The sequence below is a fragment of the Cervus elaphus genome, chromosome 26 (assembly GCF_910594005.1).
Source record: "Cervus elaphus chromosome 26, mCerEla1.1, whole genome shotgun sequence".
Taxonomy (NCBI): Eukaryota; Metazoa; Chordata; class Mammalia; order Artiodactyla; family Cervidae; genus Cervus; species Cervus elaphus.
Window position 1 is genome coordinate 41,002,964 of NC_057840.1, and position 21,150 is coordinate 41,024,113.

General features: G+C 42.6%; 2 protein-coding genes across 8 annotated transcripts in view; one reads left to right on the forward strand and one right to left on the reverse strand.

The window, feature by feature from the left end:
• Positions 1-6,917, reverse strand: part of SERAC1 (serine active site containing 1) — a 55,198-nt gene extending 48,281 nt beyond the window's left edge. For all 5 annotated transcript variants that reach the window (XM_043888180.1, XM_043888176.1, XM_043888179.1 and 2 more), the window contains exon 1: positions 6,808-6,917. The gene's annotated coding sequence lies outside the window, so the exon portion shown is untranslated. The remainder of the gene's footprint in view (positions 1-6,807) is intronic.
• A 59-nt stretch (positions 6,918-6,976) lies between these two features.
• On the forward strand, positions 6,977-18,657 carry GTF2H5 (general transcription factor IIH subunit 5). 3 transcript variants are annotated; one of them, XM_043888182.1, is made up of 4 exons: positions 7,057-7,104; positions 7,928-8,011; positions 11,734-11,876; positions 18,252-18,657. In XM_043888182.1, the coding sequence occupies exons 2-4, from the start codon at positions 8,009-8,011 to the stop codon at positions 18,430-18,432; spliced, it is 327 nt and encodes a 108-aa protein (XP_043744117.1). In that variant the 5' UTR covers positions 7,057-7,104; positions 7,928-8,008; the 3' UTR covers positions 18,433-18,657. The 3 variants fall into 3 exon arrangements, with proteins under 3 accessions (XP_043744118.1, XP_043744117.1, XP_043744119.1); XM_043888183.1 differs by lacking the exon at positions 11,734-11,876 and having other exon boundaries at positions 6,977-7,104; positions 18,252-18,478; XM_043888184.1 differs by lacking the exons at positions 7,057-7,104; positions 11,734-11,876 and adding an exon at positions 7,121-7,144 and having other exon boundaries at positions 18,252-18,478.
• The last annotated feature ends 2,493 nt before the right edge of the window (positions 18,658-21,150 follow it).

Sequence of the window (21,150 nt, forward strand, 5' to 3'; positions counted from 1 at the left end):
CTCCCTCCATGGGATTTTCCAGGCAAGAATACTGGAGTGGGTTGCCATTTCCTTCTCCAGGAGATCTTCCCAACCCAGGGATTGAACGCGGGTCTCCCACAGTGTAGGCAGACGCTTTACATCTGAGCCACCAGGAAAGTAAGACAGTTTAGCCATGCTCAAACCCACAGAAGACGTGGAATGTTACAGGAGGCCTGACGGACCACAGAAACCACCCTGAATCCTGGCACCACCCTACTCATATTACCGTGATCTGGGGCACCTAATACTTTTGGGAGAATACCCTTCACCCAAACTGCACCCAACCAATCTCTCCCTAACTGAACCAACACCTGTGGTGACTTGAGCAACACTGGCCAAAACCTAAGAGAAAAGAGAGATACTGACGGACCTGGGGGCTGGCTAAAGGGGATGAGTCAGAGAGGAACGGCTACCAAGGAATACGGTCATGGAGGAGAAAAGGGACCATTAATGCAGATAGATGGATTAACAGGGCTACTATTTCAGGAAGAAGGGACAGGTGAAGAAAGCAGCCTAGGAGACAAATGACACTTGGAGTCAACGCACAAATCAGACCTAGAAAATAATGGCAAAAATGCCAAGTACCACTTCTGGGAATGGGCTGATAGAAACACGCAGCAGAGCTTGCTAAGCATGCTGATACAATCAAAAGCCAAACTGGCATCTAAGCAGTGATCCACTATACCGGGGGGTAGAAAGTCAGAAGGTAAAGCTTTGGAAAACTCATGCCCTCCTTGCCCCCCAAGACTATGGGATGTTTTGAGCAGTAACGATAATTTCTGCCACTGTGCCGTGACAGCCACTCTTCCCGGGATTAATAAAAGGGGCTGCATCATGCAGTACAGCTGGAGGTGAAGGGAAAAGGACAGTTGCCAGAGACAGCATATACTGCCCGTGGGGAGCCACCGGGCCCTCGTGAATAAACTGTGCCCCAGATTCAGACACACAGCTCCGGTTCTAACTGTCGCTTCTTGTCATGCATACAGGCTTCTCAGGAGACAGGTCAGGCGGTCTGGTATTCCCATCTCTTTAAGAATTTTCCACAATTTGTTGTGATCCACATAGTCAAAGGCTTTGCTGTAGTCAATGAAGCAGGTTTCTTTTTTTTTTAACTTCTTTGCTTTTTCTATGATCCAGTGGATGTTAGCAATTTGATCTCTGGTTCCTCTGCCTTTTCTAAATCCAGCTTGTACATCTGGAAGTTCTCGGTTCACATACTGCTGAAGCCTAGCTTGAAGGATTTTGAGCATCAACTTGCTAGCATGTGAAATGAGTGCAATTGTATGGTAGTCTGAATATTCTTTGGCATTGCCCTTCTTTGGGAGTAGAATGAAAACTGACCTTTACCAGTCTTGTGGCCACTGCTGAGTTTTCCAAATTTGCTGGCATATTCACTGCAGCACTTTAAAAGCATCATCTTTCAGGATTTTAAATAGCTCAGCTGGAATTTCATCACCTCCATAAGCTTTGTTTTTAATAATGTTTCCTAGGGCCCACTTGACTTAATCAAAACTGGGAAAGGTACGTCAAGGCTATTTTAAAAGGGTTAAATAAGCAGGTATGTCACCCTGCTTATTTAACTTATATGCAGAGTATACCATGAGAAATGCTGGGCTAGGTGACTCACAAACTGGAATGAAGATTGCAGGGAGAAATATCAACAACCTCAGATATGCAAATGATATGACTTTAATGGAAGAAAGTGAAGAGAAACTAAAGAGCCTCTTGACGATGAAGGTGAAAGAGGGGAGTGAAAAAGTTGCCTTAAAACTCAACATTCAAAAAACTAAGATCATGGCACCCGGTCCCACCACTTCATGGCAAACAGAAGGGGAAAAAGTGGAAAGAGTGACAGATTTTCTTGGGCTCCAAAATCACTGCAGATAGTGACTGAAACCATGAAATTAAAAGACGTTTGCTCCTTAGAAGGAAAGCTATGACAAACCTAGACAGCATATTAAAAAGCAGAGACATCACTTTGCAGACAAACATCCATCTACTCAAAGCTATGGTTTTTCCAGTACTCATGTATGGATGTGAGAGTCGAACCATAAAGAAGGCTGAGCGCTGAAGAACTGATACTTTTGAACTGTGGTGCTAGAGAAGACTCCTGAGAGTCCCTTGGTCTGCAAGGAGATCAAACCAGTCAATCCTAAAGGAAATCAACCCTGAATATTCATTGGAAGGACTGATGCTGAAGCTAAAGCTCCAATACTTTGGCCACCTGATGTGAAGAGCCAACTTACTGGAAAAGACCCTGATGCTGGGAAAGATTGAGGGCAAGAGGAGAAGTGGGTGACAGAGGATGAGATGGTTGGATGGCATCACTGACTCAATGGACACAAGTCTGAGAACACTCCAGGAGACAGTGAAGGACAAGGATGCCTTGTGTGCTGCAGTTCATGGGGTCGCAAAGAGTTGGACACAACTGAGTGACTGAACAACAACAGATTTGGACACCAGTTTCCATGTTGAGCTGCACTTTGGAAAGCAACATTTGGTTCCACCCTAAGGTGGGCAGTGGGACTCAGAGACCACTTACAGTAATGACCTCCATATAAGATAACATACAGTATATGGGAAATGGAAGGTTCTGCTGAGAAAGAAATCCATAATGAGACTGTCGTTCTATCATTGATGGGTATTGTAACAATAACACCTTCTCTAAGAATGACACAGGTGTTTGGTGCAATTACAGTAGAGTCAGGAAACGGTAATTTAAAAAAACAAAATGTATAGTAACACTGATGTAGACAACTATATGTACAGGAACTCATTCCTCCCCACCCCTCCCCATCCCACTCTCTTGTAGAAGTTGAGAACAGCTGGTCTGAGGACAAATTGAAGGAAAAAATCTGAACTCATCTAGCAGGTCTTGCCAAAGAGTGCTAAAGAATTCCACTGAGTACAGACAACGATAGACAAGGGAGGAGAGAGAATAGTGCAACCTTTCCCAGACAGACTATGCAAACACTGTGAAGGAATCAGTGGGCTTTCTTGTCTTTTCCAGTCCACGGGATATTCTGATTAAAGAGAAGGCCACATTGTAGACCAGAGACCAAAGCTAATCTTAACCAACTTTTTTTTTTTAATGTGAATCACTTAATTTGTAAAAAGCAAAAGTTTGTGACCCCTCTGTACCACTTCTGCACCTGCCCACATCTTAAAAGATGGCCCCTCTGAGTCTCCATGTTACAGAACACAGTGCTTCCTTGCCAGTGACTTGGATGCACCACAGTCACTTTCCTTTGGCATCCCACCCAAACTTTGTTTCCAATCCTTTAAACTTACAAACAAACAACAACAAAAAAATACACCTCCAAGGCAAGGCTTCCTCAGTGTGCGTATATAGACAGATAGATAAACACACACATATGTATGTATGCATATATATGTAAAGTATATTCCAGTTTGTGACTTGCCTATTCATTTTTATAAAGGTACCTTCTGAGGAACAGAAATTTTAATTTTCATAACATCTCTTTAACCAAATTTTTTTTTCTTTTATTGTTGTTGCATCCTATGTCCTATCTAAGAAATTTTTGTCGCCTACCTGAAAGTCACAAATATTCTATGAGTTTGTCTAAAAGGCCTTTTGGTTTTCACTTTTACATTAAGGCCTATGATCCATCTCAAATTAATTTTTTGATTTGGGTGAGACAGGAGTTGAAGTTCATTTTTTTCCCCTCTATATGAATAGCCAATAGTCCCAGCATCATTTGTTGAAAACATTTCCCAATCCTCATTGAATTGACTTTGTGCCTTGGTTGAAAATCAATTGATTAAATAAGTATGGGCCTATTTCTGTATTACATTGCATTCCATTGATCTATTTGTGTGAAGTGAAGTGAAGTCGCTCAATCGTGTCCGACTCTTTGCGACCCCATGGACTGTAGCCTACCAGGCTCCTCAGTACATGGAATTTTCCAGGCAAGAGTACTGGAGTGGGTTGCCATTTCCTTCTCCAGGGGACCTTCCCAACCCAAGGATCGAACCTGGGTCTCCTGCGTTGTGGACAGACACTTTACCGTCTAAGCCACTAGGGAAGCTGTAAAATCACACAGTACTGATTAACGCAGTTTTGTAATAAATCTTGGGGCTTTGCAGGTGGTGCTAGTGGTAAAGAACTTGCCTGCCAATGTAGGAGACATAAGAGACTCGGGTTCAATTGCTAACTAGTTTAGTTCAGTTCAGTCGCTCAGTCGTGTCTGACTCTTTGCAACACCGTGAATCGCAACACGCCAGGCCTTCCTGTCCATCACCAACTCCCGGAGTTTACTCAAACTCCTGTCCATAGAGTTGGTGATGCCATCCAACCATCTCATCCTCTGTCGTCCCCTTCTCCTCCTGCCCCCAATCCCTCCCAGCATCAGAGTCTTTTCCAATGAGTCAACTCTTCGCATGAGGTGGCCAAAGTTATTCTGCTTCTGAAGACAAGAAGTAGTAATGGAGGCATGATAACATGAATATCCCTGAACTGTACACTATATGTGGTTAAAATGGTAAGTTTTATGTTACATGTATTTAACTCAAAGAAACAAAAGAGAAATCTTTCCCAGAAACAACATAGCTTCTTATATTTTTTTCTAAATATTTTTCAGGTGTGTTTTTCACACTTAGGTCTTCAGTCCATTTGGAAATTACTGTTGTAAATGATGTGAAGTAGGAATCCAATTTTGTCTTCAATCTATATGGATACCACATAGCTCAGCATCATTTACTGAATACACTGTGCTTTTATACTACTACTTGGTGGTATACTTCCGTATGTATATGAGCATGTTTCTAAGCTCTCTCTTCTGTTCCAGGGGTTTACTTTCCTGTCCCTAAATCAAGGCCAGTAATTAAGCCAGGAGTCTTAATTATTATGGCTTTATATTGTTTTGATACCTAGAAGGCAGAGACTTTTTCTTCAAAATTGAGTTAGGAATTCCGGGTGCTCTGTCTTTTCATAGACATGTTAGGTTCAACATATCAGGCTCCATGAAAAATCATACTCCAATTTTAATTGGAATTTCAAAAAATCTGTAGATTTGGAGAAAATGGACATCTTTATGATGCTGAGTCTTCCTACCCCATGAATATGGTGAGTGAGTGATACTCACTCAGTTGTGTCTGACTCTTTGCAACCCCATGGACTGTAGCCCGCCAAGCTCCTTTGTCCACAGAATTCTCCAGGCCAAGAATACTGGAATGGGTTGCCATTTCCTTCTCCAATGAATATGGTATATAGCTGCATTTACTTGGGTCTTCTTTTATGTGTTTCAATAGAGCATTATAATTTTCTCCTTAAAGGACGATGCACCTTTAGTTTGATCTATTTCCAGATACCTTCAGTTTTCAATACTGTTATGAATAGCATCTTTTTATTATTAAAATTCCCGGTTATTGCTGGTGTGTAGAAGTTACTCTTTTATTCAGAAATCTGTTTGAACTGAAGGCCATTTTTGATGACCTCTTAACAAAAGAAGCCCTTCCAGTCCTTCTTTATCACATCATCAGTTAACCTTCTAGTTATCTGATTTTTAGTGTCCTTTTCCCTGCCTGTAATTAGTTGCTAGCTAACCACTGTAAGTTCAATGTCTACAATAGGGTCTGACATATACAGCACAAAATGTTTATTGAATAAAAAAATGGAGATTTTAAATCTGGATGATTTGGAAAAACATGGAAAGAAAAGCAGATTTTGAAGTGAAGGTGAAGTGAGATCTAATTCAGGTTGGGAGGCATTCTTTAGAGTTCTCACAGGTCATTAATGTGCCGGCATCTGGCCACCACCCGGAGCACAAGAATGGAGGCTTGATGTGATGGAACCGATGAGACAGTGAAAGAGGAGAATGCATTCAAGAAGGAAAAAAAAAGAGAGAATATATTTAGGAACAACTAGACTTGGGGCAGATTAGCGAGAGGGAAGGAGCGAGCATGCGCAACAGCATGGAACGCAACCGGACGGGAAAGATTTGAAGCAAAGAAAGAGGGAAATAAATGAAAGAGCTAGGTTCCTAAATCACACGAACACACAATTGGAGAAGTACGATTTCACCTAAGTAACAGAAAGCAAGAAACCTCATTTCTCGACTGGTAAAAAAACAATTAGAGAAAGAGACAGCTCCAATACTCTCTTTGCGACCCCATGGATTGCAGCACGCCAGGCTCTTTCTGTCTTCCACTGTCTCTCGGAGTTTGCTCAAGTTCATATCCATTAGGTCGGGTGATGCTATCTAACCATCTCATCCTCTGATCCCCTTCTCCTGCCCCCAATCTTTCCCAGCATCAGGATCTTTTCCAATGAGTGGACTCTTCGCATCAGGTGGCCAGAATATTAGACTACAGATCCGAATCTGGGGAAGGAAGGAATTTTAGAACTCTCTGGGTCTTTCCTCCGGGCTCGGAGGACCGATCAGCATTCAATCTTATTCATCCTCTAGCGTGACAGCTATAGAAGCTGTGGTCTGAAAGGTTCCGATCTGAACTGCGGAGACTTGTTTCCTCCTCATTTTCACCATCCTTCCTGTGGCCGACAGTACCGGCAGGTGCTCTCGGCGGCCGGGGACTGGAATTAAGATGAGGGTGGCGACCGGGAGAGCAGAGCCGGGCTGCCGAGGCGGGGAGATAGGCCCTCACCTCACGCCCAGCGCCGGGTCAGCGGGTCAGCCAGGGGCCGCGCGCCCTCGCTGGGGCGCCCCGGCAGCGCCGCGTCGCCGCCCGCCCCACGGCCCGCAGTGCCCGGCTTCGCCAAGGCCCGCATCCGCCCCCGACCCACGAGCCCAACCCGCCCTTCCTTACCTGCCAGCGCGCGGAGGCGGCCACAGCCCTCTGGCTGCTCACGCAGAAGCGAGTCCGCGGGGAGCCCACCCCGGCCCACAGCTCCCAGTCCCCGCCCCTCCACCGGCGGCTGGCAGCACGTGACCCCGCCCTCACCTCGCCCCGCCCCGCCCCGCCGCGAAGCCCCGCCCACGTCCCGCCTCCCCGCCGGCACGCCTCACCCGCGAGGCCGTCGCGGTCGCGATGACGTAGCAGGTGCATGCGCACTCTGTCGTCGGTGCTGAGGTGCTGAGGCGCTGAGGGGTCCGTGGGTGGAAGGTGCGTGGCGTCGGCTCCCGGAGCCATAGGGGAGCCTGGGGTGCGTGGAAGCTCTGTGGGTTTCTAAGGAAAAAAGAGGAGAGGGGAAAGTCCCAGAAACCTGTCTTTCAGGTTGCGGGGATACAGGGTTCTGTCCTGTCTCTTTCTGACGAGGCCGGGCGGCTGCCCCGCGGCAGTTGAACTGTGCATTTCTTTTGGGGGCGCATTGCCCAGCGCCCAGGTGTGGAAGTTTAATAAGAGTTAATTTGGCGTGCGCTGAATGGGTTCCTTGCCTTCAAGCACACGTCACTGGGGTACAGATTTTATTTGGCAAAGTAACACAAGATCCGGAGACACAGATTGTTCTTTTTCTGCAGGTAGCTGCGACTTCAATCTCTTCGCTCCTTCTCATCTGTAAAACGAGATGGTCGGAGCCCCATATAATTTTTAAGACCCCCTGCGAAGCTACCGTTCTGTGACTCCTGTCTCCGAGAATTTTACCTTTTATCATATTTCCGGGTAGGGAAAAGAAATCTTTTGATTAATGGCCGTGTCTGAAACCTGGATTGGCCACATTGCTGTGGAGTTAGGCCCCGTTAGGCTTTCATTAGGATTGACTGGGGGTAGGATTTGTTTGCAAATAAGATTTGTGCATTGTTACTATCCCAGATAGACTCGTTTGAATTTTGTTAAAAGATCAGAATGTCAGGATGTTTTCCTAATGTTAGCTCTATGTCTTTCATAGACTTATATGTTTAGTCTTGGCATTTAATTTTTTGCCTTTGTTCAGAAGTAAATCACCAAAGGATATTGAAGTTAATGCCTTTGTATTTTGTCACCTTAGGCTTTTGTTAGCATTTTTAGAGTCATCAGCACCTTCTGACTGGGAAAAGATGGTCAACGTCTTGAAAGGAGTGCTTATAGAATGGTTAGTAGTTTTGATACTTATTAAGTTTTAAATCCGCACTTTGAGTCTTCTTGTTTGTTTTGCACATTGAATCTTGATTTGCATGTGTGCTGTTTCCAAAATCCATTTAGTTGCTTTGTTCTTAAGATCTTAATGAATCAAGTCTTTGAGCTTTCTCAACTTCATTTTTCTCACTTAGTAACTAGTGGGACAAATTTTGTTGCTGAGTCTTTTCTTAGTGCCAGTTTTCAGCATCTCTGTTGAATTGATGTAATTGCGTTATTTCCAACAAGTTTTGGTCAGTGGCAGGTAGCATATTTGTTAAATTAATCCTCTTTAGGGGAACAGTGCTTGTATTTTCAAATCATCAGGGATTAACTAGAATTTTAGGGCCTGCCAAAGTCACACAAACTTTGGTCTTTAAAGAAGAGAAAAAAACAAGAGAGCCAGTTGAAGGTTTCTTAAACTAGGCACACATTCCAAAGGAGAAACTAAAAGCTATGGGCAGAGTTAGCTCCTTAAAGCTAAAGTAGAGCTCAATTATCCCCAGTTTGAAAATCTGGGGACCAGTCTTGCTCAGTCTCTGCTTTTTTTTGCCCCACCAAACAGTTCTGTTTCATCTGGGAATCCTTCCCTGATTGTCTGAAAATACTACTGTCTACATTTCTTTACCTCTAATGTGAGCCTTCATATGAATGATGATACTGTTTCTATGGTGGCACCGTTCAGGGAGGAGCAAGACCAAACCCTCGGATACTCTGACATTTCAAGCAGCACCATCCAGTAGAAATATAACATGAGTCACATATTTAGTCTTAAAGTTTCTAGTAGCCACACTGAAAAGTAAAATGAAACAGGTGAAATTTATTTAACTCAGTCTGCCTGAAGTATTTCACCAGGTACAAAATCCTCAAATTTCACACTAACACTTCAGAATCGTGTTAAGTCTTTTTCCATACTAGAGCTTCAAAATCCAATGTCTCCTTTACTTTTTCAGCACAGTCACAGGCTTGCTGCATTTCAAATGCTCAGTAGTGACGTGTGACTAGCAGGCTGCTTTATGGATAGTGCAGATTTAGCTTGAGTGGAGAGACCACCAAAGGCAATTAAGAAAACAGCCATTGAAGTAGGAGGGAACCTAAGGGAACGTTTCACTAAAGCAAGTAGGCTGTGTTAAGTGGTGGTGAGAGGTGGAATAAGATGAAGACACACTAGACGTCATTGATTTTTTTTTTCTTTTTTTTTTTTTTAATCAGAGCTCCACTAATTTAGTGAAGAGGTGGAATAGATACTTCAGAAAGGGGAAGGGAGGAAAGGAAGTGGAGACTGTTTGTCTTGATAATGAACAAGTGAAGTGAAGTCCCTCAGTTGTGTCCGACTCTCTGCAACCCCATGGACTGCAGCACGCCAGGCTCCTCCCTCCATGGGATTTCCCAGGCAAGAATACTGGAGTGGGTTGCCATTGCCTTCTCCAGGGGATCTTCCCGACCCAGGGATCGAACCCAGCTCTCCCTCATTGCAGGCAGGCTCTTTACTGTCTGAGCCACCAGGAAGCAAAAAAAATAGAGAAATGTGTTGGTAACAGAAGAAGGATTTGTTAAGGGACTCTGCTGCTTGTTTCTTTCACTGTTTTAACACGAGAGACTAGATTGTTTGGTGATGAAAGTAAATGCTAGAAATGAGAGAAACGTTCACTTGGGAAAGCCAAGGGATGGATCTAGATCTCAGAATTCCAAGCATACTGTGCTGTTGTCTTTTGGAAAACACTTCTGAGCCACTTTTTGTTTTTTATTTTTCTTACTACTTTGTCGTCACTAATGAAAACATTTTTCTGGTTGGTCCTTTAATGTTATTTTTTAACACAGAGAATCCACACACACATTGTCAGCTGTTTTCCCTTTTATTTCTTCCAGTTCTTCCAAATGTAATCTTCCTTCTGGATTTGATCGGTATTCACCTCTCTCCTAGGGTCTTCATATTTTTCTTTTGATTGATACTTTGCATTTCATTTGTCTGGAATTTATTGAGAGGAGGGGCATATTAAATTAGCTGTCTTTTTTTTTTTTTTTAATTAGCTGTCTTTTTTTGGGGGGGTCAAATAGCTGAATAATTGTCCAACAATATTTATTTCCTTTCCTCATGATGTGTGATGGCTCTTTTATCACATCGTCTTTCTGTCCTTGCTGCTGCTGCTAAGCCGCTTCAGTCGTGTCCAACTCTGTGCGACCCCATAGATGGCAGCCCACCAGGCTCCCCCATCCCTGGGATTCTCTAGGCAGGAGCACTGGAATGGGTTGCCATTTCCTTCTCCAATGCATGAAAGTGAAAAGTGAAAGTGAAGGCGCCCAGTCGTGTCGGATTCTTAGCAACCCCATGGAGTTGCTCCTCCATCCATGGGATTTTCCAGGCAAGAGTACTGGAATGGGGTGCCATTGCCTTCTCCATCTGTCCTTGCTGTGCTTCTTAATCCCATCCCACATCCATTTTTTGTCATTCGTACCTATTCAAGAATAACCTGGGAATAATTTAGTTTGTTTCCAAAATAGTCCTTTTGGAATGACGGTTAGAATTGTATTACACACATGCATATATATATTTTAATGATAGCTGGGAAGCATTTTAAAGAGCAAAACTTTGGGAGACTCATTAAAGTTTTGGTGGTAGGCTTTCAGTTTTAGCCCTAAGAACAGAAAGCACAAATTTGTAAGAGGAACTGAGAGTTTTTTCCCTGATGGGGCGACCTCCCACTGGTTTGCTTGTGATCAGCCTCGAAATTGTCCCTGGGCACTAGTGGCCTTCTGTCACCTTGTTTTTCCATGTATTGCTCAGACTAGCAGCACCAGCACCATCTGGAGCTTGTTAGAAATGAAAATTTTCCGACCTCACCCCAAATCTACTAAGTCAGAATTGTGCATACAAAAGGATTTTAACACAGTGCTCTTAATCAGCCGAAGTTTGGTAATCAGTTTCGCAGTGGAGAATTGTTTTGCACCAAGACTAGAATTTTATTTTTCAGATGGGTGCTATTCCTCACCAGGGGCTTCCCTGGTAGCTCAGTGGTAAAGAACCCACCTGCAAGTATGGGAGACCCAACAGACCCAGGTTCGATTCCTGGGTCAGGAAGATCCCCTAGAGTAGAAAATGGCAACTCACTCCAATATTCTTGCCTGAAAAATTCCATGGACAAGGGGTCAGAAGAGTCAGATACAACTTAGTGACTAGGCAACAACAACTATCCTTGCAAAACTTAGTTCTTCCCTTCAAGGTGAAACGTAAAGTGTAGCCTGAACGATTTTTCAGAAGGGCAGCTGTCTTCCCAAAGATCCAGATCTTCCAAGAAGACTCCAGGCCTAAGCAACAATAGAGTCGTAAAGGGCGTGGCGAGGCCAGCGGCCCTTCCTTCATGAGTAGGTGCGCCTGTTGGGATGGTGGTGCCCGAAAGAGTCCTTCAGCCCCTCATGTCTATACTTGATGCCACAGGGGAGACTGTTCATAATATGACAGCAGCTGTATACTTCTGTTTACCATCTCATAGTATTCATAGATGTATGAAGCACTTAGGTGAATTGGAGTACAGATCTACATTAAAAAAATAAATAAATAGTGTATAACATTGACCATTTAGTCCCAACTGTCAGTGAATTGAAAAATTGAAAAGTACATGAATATCATAAGATTCTTTCTTCCCAACGCTTATCAAATACCAGAGTCTAAAGATTTTCATATTTTTTTGTCAAAATGAGGTTGGTGAAAACTTCCTGTTTGTTGGGATCCACCTTTGTCGTTGCCTGCCAGCCTCACACCAAAAGTTTCCCGAATGGAGCCAACCACAGCAGTTACTGAAGCAAGCCGCACATGCTCAGCTCGTGTTTGCATCTGATTGCAGGTGCTCAAGCAGACCTCTGGTGTGATCCTTAATTGCAGTTGGTTTGGCAAGTGCTTCAGCAAGGAAGATTTGTAGTACAGGTGCAGATTCCAGCCAGTTCACAGCACGAGAGCAAAAAATCTGGAGAAGTAGGTAGTATTAGACCAGTCTTGTCCTTACACTTTTGGCTTCCAAACCTACATTCTATATGAAAAGCAAATCAGAACTAAGGTCAAACCAGTCTAACCACTGTCCTATTCTTTCACAGTATTTATAATGTCTTCTGTGAGCCTTTGCTTTCTATTCTTAGCAAGGCCACATTCACTGAAGTTTCTTGGGCACCCAGAACAATGCCTGAGATATATATAGAGAGAGCTACTTAGTAAATATTTGCTTATTGAAAGAATTTTGGTAATAAAATTGAATCAAGGGGTATAATCTCACTTTAAATTCCAGATTATTAGTGTTCCTTTAGAGCTTCTCTACTACTACAGTGAGAACTAGAGTGGGTCTTGATAGATTGAATTCAAGTTTCAGTACAGAAAAGGTTTGTTCAATAGGCCTCCTTTTTGGTTAGTTACATCAGAGTAGTTTTTGTTTTTTTTTAACTGGAGTACAGTTGATTTACAATGTTAATTCCAGGTTTACTGCAGAGTGATTTAGTTATATACAAAAATATTTTTTCTATGACCATCTTAATTCATCAGAGGGAAAAAAAACATCAAGATGACTGGTGATTTTGTACTAGGTCTGAAGTTAAGCTGAAATGTTAATTTGATTTAAAGGCAATTAAAAAAAAACACTTGAGTAATACATAATGCACATGTAATAGGAGATGGCTAAAATGGCAGGGGTAGTCTGCAAATGGCAAAAATTTTGAAAACACTGACCTATTGGTTAAAAGCACAGATGTGAGTCACCTGGCACTTCAGTTTGTTCAACTTTTATTTAATGGAAAGTATGTAGATGTATTTTATTTATAAAATTTCTGGAGATGAAGTCTTCACAACCCCTTAACCCTTGCTGTCTCTAATCCCAGTAACAGTTACTAGTCAATTGTGTGTTGTCTGTGAGTATACCGCACTCAAACAGTAACAAGATAACGTATCAATTCGGACAGCAGTATTTGTAATGTCCTTATTTCTCCTCATTGTTCCATTTAGACCCACAGATTATTTTAAAGGGTTAACTTTAACCCTATCACCTGCCCTGTCACCTAAAGTGTATCTTTTTAAGAAGCCTCTGAATGTGTGCTTTTTGTAGAAGATACTGAGATTCTTGTGGGGTCTAAGGCAGTTCAGGACAGGAAAGGCTGTGAGGGTGAAGTGGGCATCAGGGTCACCACGAGAGAGACAGAGGCACGTCCCTCCTGGCAGGGACAGGAGGGAGCAGCCTGGGTGTAGAGTGCTGAAGCCAAGGGGTGGTTTCTGTCTCCCCACACCTGTCTCCTCCTTTCTCCACCTCTTCCCACCCACCCTCCTTTTACATTATAGGCTTGGAGCAGTTGAGACAGCAGCTGAGGTTTCAAAAAGGGTCTGAGCAGGAGGACAGAAGTTGTAGAGAAGCTAAAGCTTTGTTTCCCCGTCCTGTGGGCCTTCCCATTTTCATTTCTGTAAGATCTGAAAGAACCCTGTTCAGCCTACTTCATTACTGCCAGATTCTTTCTAGAATTACTCTTTGAACTCTTTTTTTAATATTTCACAGACTGGGTATCAATGATTGGTACGATTGTTTACTTCAGTGAGATTTTTCAACATACAGGATGGTGTTGCTTTACAAAAATTTCTTACTTAAAATTTTTATTCTGTGTAACTGCCAAAGGTAGGGGGTTACTGCAAGTGTAAATTTAACATCCTCACTATCTGCTTAAATCTGTGACCGTCACATTGCCTCTCTTTGTATTTTTAGAAGACCCCTGTTGTCTCTACCATCCTGCACAGGCAGTGATGGGACCAGATGCCGTGATCTTAGTTGTCTGAATGTTGAGTTTTAAGCCAACTTTTTCACTCTCCTCTTTCATGTCATTATCAGCCTTGAGACTCTCATTCCTAGGCCCTCAGTCACCCAAAACGCCACAGATTCCAGGTCATCCTTCATTCATTTTACATTCACTACCTTATGGCTCTGTTCATCAGCACATTAACTCTACCTCCCTCTTGCCCCCGCCACATCCTTTCCACTTTGGCCTCTAGAACCTGGTGAGAGCAGGAACCCCCTGGATCCCTGCTTCTTCTCTCAACTTTCCATCCTTCTTCCCCCCGCAATTCCCTTTTTTTTGTTGTTATAATAAAAACCTAGCTTTCCCCTGAGCCCGCTCTGTTGACTTTTCTTCTCTTATATCTCTTGTACCTTTGGGCCAAGAAATGGGATGGATATCTACCTTTTTTCTCATTGCCACCTCCAGAAATCCTCCCTCCCCCCTCCAGAAAAACCCCCCAGTTCCACATCTGATGAGCCCACCCAGTAATCCTCCCTTGTAATCATCTACAAACACCCGAGTCTTTCCTTGAAGGTTTTTCTTTGACGGCAACCTGTCACTCTTCAGGAGGGCTCCACAAATTCTTAAATGATTTCATGTGTGTAGTCCTTTCAGTCCCCTGATGACCTCTCAGCTCCCTGACCTCCTTTTCCAATGAGCTTTCCTTGTCCTGCTGTCGCCATTCATTTGCATTGTCACACCTACCAATATTGCGGTCTCTTCAAAACCTCTGTTTCAGGCACCTACCTCAGACCACCACCTCCTCTTTCCAGTTCATGCCCTCTAATACCCTAGGTCTATAGTTCCTTTTGGAGAAGGAAATGGAAGCCCACTCCGGTGTTCTTGCCTGGAGAATCCCATGGACAGAGGAGCCTGGTGGGCTACAGTGTATGGGGTTGCAGAGTCAGACACGACTGAGCAACTAACACACACAGCTCCTTTGGACCTCCCTGGCAGCTCCTTTGATTCTCCCAGGCCTGCAGCCTGTTGACCCCCCCGCTCCTCCCTGTCCTGCACGGGCCCCGCACGCTCGCTTCCATCAGTTCACTCGTCCTCTTAAAGACCCTCAGCTCCCCTGGCCCTGTCTCGGTCACATTCACCAGGTCGGGTTCAGTCCAGCTCTCTCCCTGTTGTGAACCTTTACTTGCACAACTCTAGATGGCTGGAGAGCATACTGATTGGTCTCACTTCAAATTCATGACTGTTATTAAACTCATGACAAATAAATGTAGCCTGCAAATTCCTAAGTTCATTTGTTCTCCCAGTTTCCTAGTCAAGCTGTTACATTTCATCAAATTAAGAGTCCATCAATTTTAAAATTTAGCAATATGTTATGTCTCTCTTAAAAATCACATGCCATTAAATTAAGACCCATCCCAGTTTGGGAGATAATTAAAATCTTCTTGGAATGAATGAAATGTGGTATTTCACCTTCTCTTATCACAAAAACCGCCCCTGTCCTCACCTCAGTTGGTCACTTTCTTGTTTCTTGTTTCACTGAGAAAATGGAAGCAGTCAGAACATCAAGGAGGCTTTATCACATGAACCTGGGCCCATACACTCTTCCCGCCCCGACTCTAACTGTGAATGACTTGTCTCTTCTCCCATCTCCAGCCAGCCTCCCTCCTTGGGAACTGGATCCCAGCCTCCCTGTCCTATTTAAAGACACCTCTTCCACAGTTTTCCTCTTTTTGTCCTGCTTTCTCAACTTTTCTTTCTTTACTGCCTTATAATGCTGCCCCCAACCCAGGTGGGTGGAGGGTGTGGAATAGACACTCTTGCTTCTCACATCCTTCTCCAACTCCCACTTGATTTTCCTGCTCTTTGTAGCAGAATTTCTCAGAAGATACGTCTCTGATCCCTTTTTTTTATTTCTGTCCTCTCAGTCTAAAAACCACTCCAGTCACATTCTCTCCTGTGTTGTCATAGTCTTGAAACTGCTCTTGTGAAGGTCTAGTAACTTTCTGAATCCAGTGGTCAGTTCTTAGTCCTTATCTTGCTATTCCTGTTAACAGCATTTGACCTAGTTGGTCGTCCTCTTCCTGGATATCCTTTGTTACCATAGCTTCCAAGTACCCTTCAGATTTTCTTCCGTCCTCACTGGTCACTTTATAGTCTGTTTTGCTGGCTTCTCCTTTCCTTCCTAACCTTTTGGGGTTGGGGTGTCCAGGGTTTGCTGCCTGGACTTTCCTCTCTAGCTCTGCTCACTCCTTGGCCGTGGCTCTAAATGCCATCTAGACAGCGTTGACTAACTCCTCATTCTCTACTTCACTGCTGAAATCCAGAATTGTATATCCAGTTTCCTGCTCAGCCGCTTCATGCAGGTGACATCTCAAAGGTAATATGCCTGAAACTGGACTCCTGATCTTAACTGCACACCTGTCCTTCTGTGTTCCTCCTCATCTCAGTGCAAGGCCGCTCCATCTCTCCATTAACTCAGGCCAAAAGTCTTGGCATCTCCTTAATTCCTCTCAAAGCTCGAGTCAAGTCTCAGCAAGTTACGTTGGCTTTACATTCAGCCTATGTCTAGCACTCAGCCACTGCCCAACCTTACTTTTACCACTGAGGTCCAGATTGTTGTGTCTTGTCTGGATTACCACAGTCACCTTCTAAAGGGTCTCCCTCCTTCCAGCCTTGCCTCCACCATCCACCAGTCTTTTCTCAGCCCTGCAGTCAGTATGATCCTTAACATTTAAAAGTCAAGTCAGTTTGTAAGTTAAATCAGGATAAAACTCTGACCTCATCTTGTGCTGCTCCACCCCACCGGTCGCCCTATTCCAGCCCTGTGGCCTTGCTGTTCGCTCTGCCTGGGCAGTTCTGTGTTGCGTCACCCCATGGTTCGCTCCCTGCCTCCTTCTGACATTTGTTCAGATACCACCTGCTCAGTAAGGCCTTCCCTGAGGCCCCCACTTAAACTTCCAAGATCACGTCACTGTCATCTCTGCCATTTCTTATTCCGCTTCCTTGCTTTTTGTGTGTTTGTCATAGTGTTACCACTAGACTGTAAGCTCCACGATAGAAAGGGTTCTAAATTATTGTTTGTTTCACTGCTGGATCCCCCAGACCACAATAGCACTGACACATGTTGGGTACTCAGTAAGTTTTTATTGAATGAGAGAATAAAACTTAAAATAGTGTATTTACTACTTCTGAGCAAATCAATATCCTACATTAGTATGGTCATTCTGATACTGCAACTATAGAATTTAACTGAATTTGCCAAACTTAAGTGGATAAATATAACCTAAGTATTCTGAACCTAAGGTAACAAACATACTAGGAGCTAAATTTAAAATCTGCGTCATTTCTGACATGGGCAGACATGCTTATTTTTTAACATCATTTTAGAGCATAGTAAATTGTTAATAAAACTATTTTTGAAGGCAAGTTGTTGAAAGTAATTAAGACAGTCATTTTTTCAGGAAGACTTGACTTTATTCATAGTTAATATGCCTTGCACCATACTCATTTAGTAATTTAAATCCATTACTTGTTAGCTTCACATATACCTATGTTTGTACTTAAAAGCAATAAGATATATATGGTTTTCAGTAAATTACACTGACCTCTTTGAATTAAATAGTCATTTTTGTAATTGATGTTGACATCCGTCAAAAAAACCGAAAGATTATGTGAGATTATGTTTTCTCTAAGATTGTGTTTTCTCTAAGAATTAAAAAAAATTTGTATGTAACTTGACATAATTTTATATTCATCTTTTGCTAAACACTTTATTGTATATTATATTATGTCCTTTGTTGTGATTCAGGTTTTTATAAAAAACAATTCTATAAATTCAGAAAATTTTCTCTCTTTGCTTTATGGCTATCCTGTTTATTCCAAGCTAAAAATCACAAATAGTTGAATTTAGCTCTTTTTTTGAGCTCAGTTTGCTCAAAGAGATTTGGTTAGAATTTCCTTTAAAGATTCTGAATGGTAGTTCAGACTTAGAGGTTCAGAATTAAAGAAGGGAAAAATACTTGAATATTTTTACCAGCCATACATTGTCTTTGACATTTTTAAAATCAGTCAACAGGGCCATGCTTTGGGTCCCTGTTAACCCAAACCCAGAGCTGTGACTGTTGCTTTTACTTTTTGCTTCACTTGTCACTGACAAATTATTATTTAAAATCTCATCGTTAAAATCTCATCGTCAGTCTCTTCTAAACTTCCACTAACTGTTCTCAATGAAGCTGCATCTGTGAATCGTCAACCCTTGGGGCAGAGAAGAGAAGGGAGGGGTTGGGGAACACTTTACAACTTTTAAAATCATCCTCAAACACTCTGTGCTCAGTTTTCATTTCTGGTGTACCTAGACAGCAAGGTGTCCCCTTGTCACATGTTTTATCTCTCAGTGACCCTGCCACGAAGCAGTTTCCGCTGTCTTTGTCTCCTCATTACGTGTTTTATCTCGACAGTGACCCTGCCATGAAGCAGTTTCTGCTGTACTTGGACGAGTCAAATGCCCTCGGGAAGAAGTTCATCATTCAGGACATTGATGACACTCATGTCTTCGTAATAGCAGAGTTGGTTAATGTCCTCCAGGAGCGAGTAGGCGAATTAATGGACCAGAATGCCTTTTCTCTTACCCAGAAGTGAAAATATTAGCTACTGAACCCTCGGGAATTAAAAGTAACAAGTGCGAGAGACTGTCACCTTTCAGTGTCTTGTGTGACCGGTTTGATTTACAGAATTGCTCAGAAGCATTTCATGGGGAAGACAGGAGTATCGTTTGTTCATAAAAAAGCCCCTGAACTGACTTTCTTGTGCTGTCCCCCACCCCCAGTATATATACCCTAGAATTAAAAAAATTTTTTAATTGGCTTTTATTTACCTTTATTAAAACATAAATGTAAAAAAAAAGACATAAATGTAATTGGTTTTCCTACCTTTTAATGCCAATTTATTTCATTAAGAATATAATGAAATATGCTTTTAAATCATCAATCTAATAATCTAGATACTCATTTTTGCTTGTTCCTATTAGTAATTGGGGGTTTGATAGAGTAGGTATGGTTTGTTTTGTTTCAACTAGATCAATATGCCAAGGTGGGAACTTTGGTAATATTTGTGCTTTCAAGTAATATCTGCATACCAGCCAGCTCTATTTTATGAAGAAGATGTGAAAGAGAACCATGTAACATTACCCAAAAATTCAGTTTTCAGAAGCACCGAGGATTAGAAACAACCAAATGGAAAAGGTGTGTGCTGCTTTGCAGCTTTCATCATTCCTTATTCAGACTTTGTCACATTTTCTTATTAAGGCAAGTGCTCTTCTATTAAGAAGTCAGTTTTACTTGGGACTTATTCCCTATGACAATCCCTGTTTAAACTTATCTCAGAAAGAAAGGTAGGAACAGACAGAAGCAAAGTCAGTCTTGGTGGAGGTGGCATGATGAGATTTAAGTTTTGTTGCATCTAGTTCTGTGGTTGATGGAGGCAGAAACAAGGACCCTGATGGAGGCTTTGCTTCCCTTCCTGAAGATGGTGTTACCAGGATGGGTTCATATAGCAGGAGTTTTCCAAGAGAAAAGAGAACTTCCAGGATGTTAGGTGGAATCTTAAAGCCCACTTCACCTGCCTCCCTATGGTGTGTGTATTCACAGCATCTGTGTACCAGAGTCACTTGCACATGCATTCCTAAACCTGGAAACTTCCATTGGCATATTTATCATGATTTCCACCCATATAACTCAAACCACCCAATTTGATTTTCACTTAACAGTGCAAACAGTTTTGATGAGTTATTGGGCTTCCCTAATGGTTCAGATGGTAGAGTCTGCCCGCAATGTGGGAGACCTAGGTTCGATCCCTGGATTGGGAAGATCCATTGGAGAAGGGAACAGCTACCAACTTTAGTCCTCTGGCCTGAAGAATTCCATGGACAGAGGACCCCGGCAGGCCACAGTCTGTGGGATCGCAAAGAGTCAGACACGATTGAGTGACTTTGACTTTTCCAGTGCCACAACTTGTTGAATACAGTTCCTTCCTTTAGGATTTCCAGCTGTCCTGAAATGTTAACGCCTCTTGTATTTCAAGCATGTCTAAATCAATTTGCCTTAGGTTTTTTGTCCCTGTTAGCCTTTTAACATGAACGTGAGAGAAAATTTTTTTAGAATATCAGAGTTTAAAAGGCACCAGAAAGACTATTGGACAGTGACCACAAAGAGTGTTAAGTGGAGGAAAATCTTTTATTTAAAAGTGGAGTTAGGGCAAATGCTCAGTATGTTTCTCCAGACAGCCTTAGAAAGATGGGATGTTGTAGTGCTGGGAGCGCCACATGGCAGCCGCTGAGCTGACTTGTCCAACAGTGAGAGAAGCTAGGAGAGAACAGGAAGTATCCAGGCAACATCTTCCCCAGGCTCTGCTGCTTGGGATCTGGTTGAGATGATTCGATTTAGCACACTTCAGTTGTATAGAATAAGAGAGGTTGGCTGCTGGGTACGGGAGAAATTAACTGCTGTCTTTTTAACAAAGTCCTAAATATGTAAAAAGGTAGTATTAACTTAAATTTTCCTAACTGCATAAAAAAGTCATATGTTGATTTATGGAAGACAGTTGACCAGTCACAAATACCTGTGTACTAAAACTTGATTTTTAGAATTATGCTAAGTTCTTTAGAAAGTTCCTTTTTTAACACTGTATAAGGTCAGAACTTCTGAATTCCTTGGAACCCCAATTTCCTTGTGAAATTTAGTGTGATTATTATAAAATTTCAAGCATCCTAAGTAGGCATAATAATTAACTTAAAAATGTTTGTTGAGAAATCAGTTCTGGTGAACACTAACTGATAATAGGCAACAAAGGTGCCAATCAAAATTATTAATGATTGTATTCTTCTTAACATTATCTATGGGGGGTTCCCACGGGGCACTAGTGGCAAAGAATCTGCCTTCCAGTGCAGGAGACGCAGGAGACGGGTTCAGTCTCTGGGTCAGGAAGATCCCCTAGAGTAGGAAATGGCGACTCAACTCTAGTGGGCTCTCCTGGAAAATCCCACGGGCAAAGGAGCCTGGAGGGCTACAATCCATGGGGCGGCAAAGGGTCAGACACAACTGAGTGAGCACAAAACAACAACATTTATAGTAGAGGTGATTTGACCTAATTGTACACTTTTCTGGAAAGATGATAAATAATGTGCTTACTCAATTTCATAGTTACACATTAAACCTCTCTTAGCTCCAGAGAAACTAAAAACTGACATAACGCCTTCTGATTTTACTGGAATCATTCTCTCAACTACCTTTCCAGACAGGAAAAGGGTAGGTTTTAAAGATGAAGAAACGATGCAGCCTGCAAATATGGCCAATTCATATT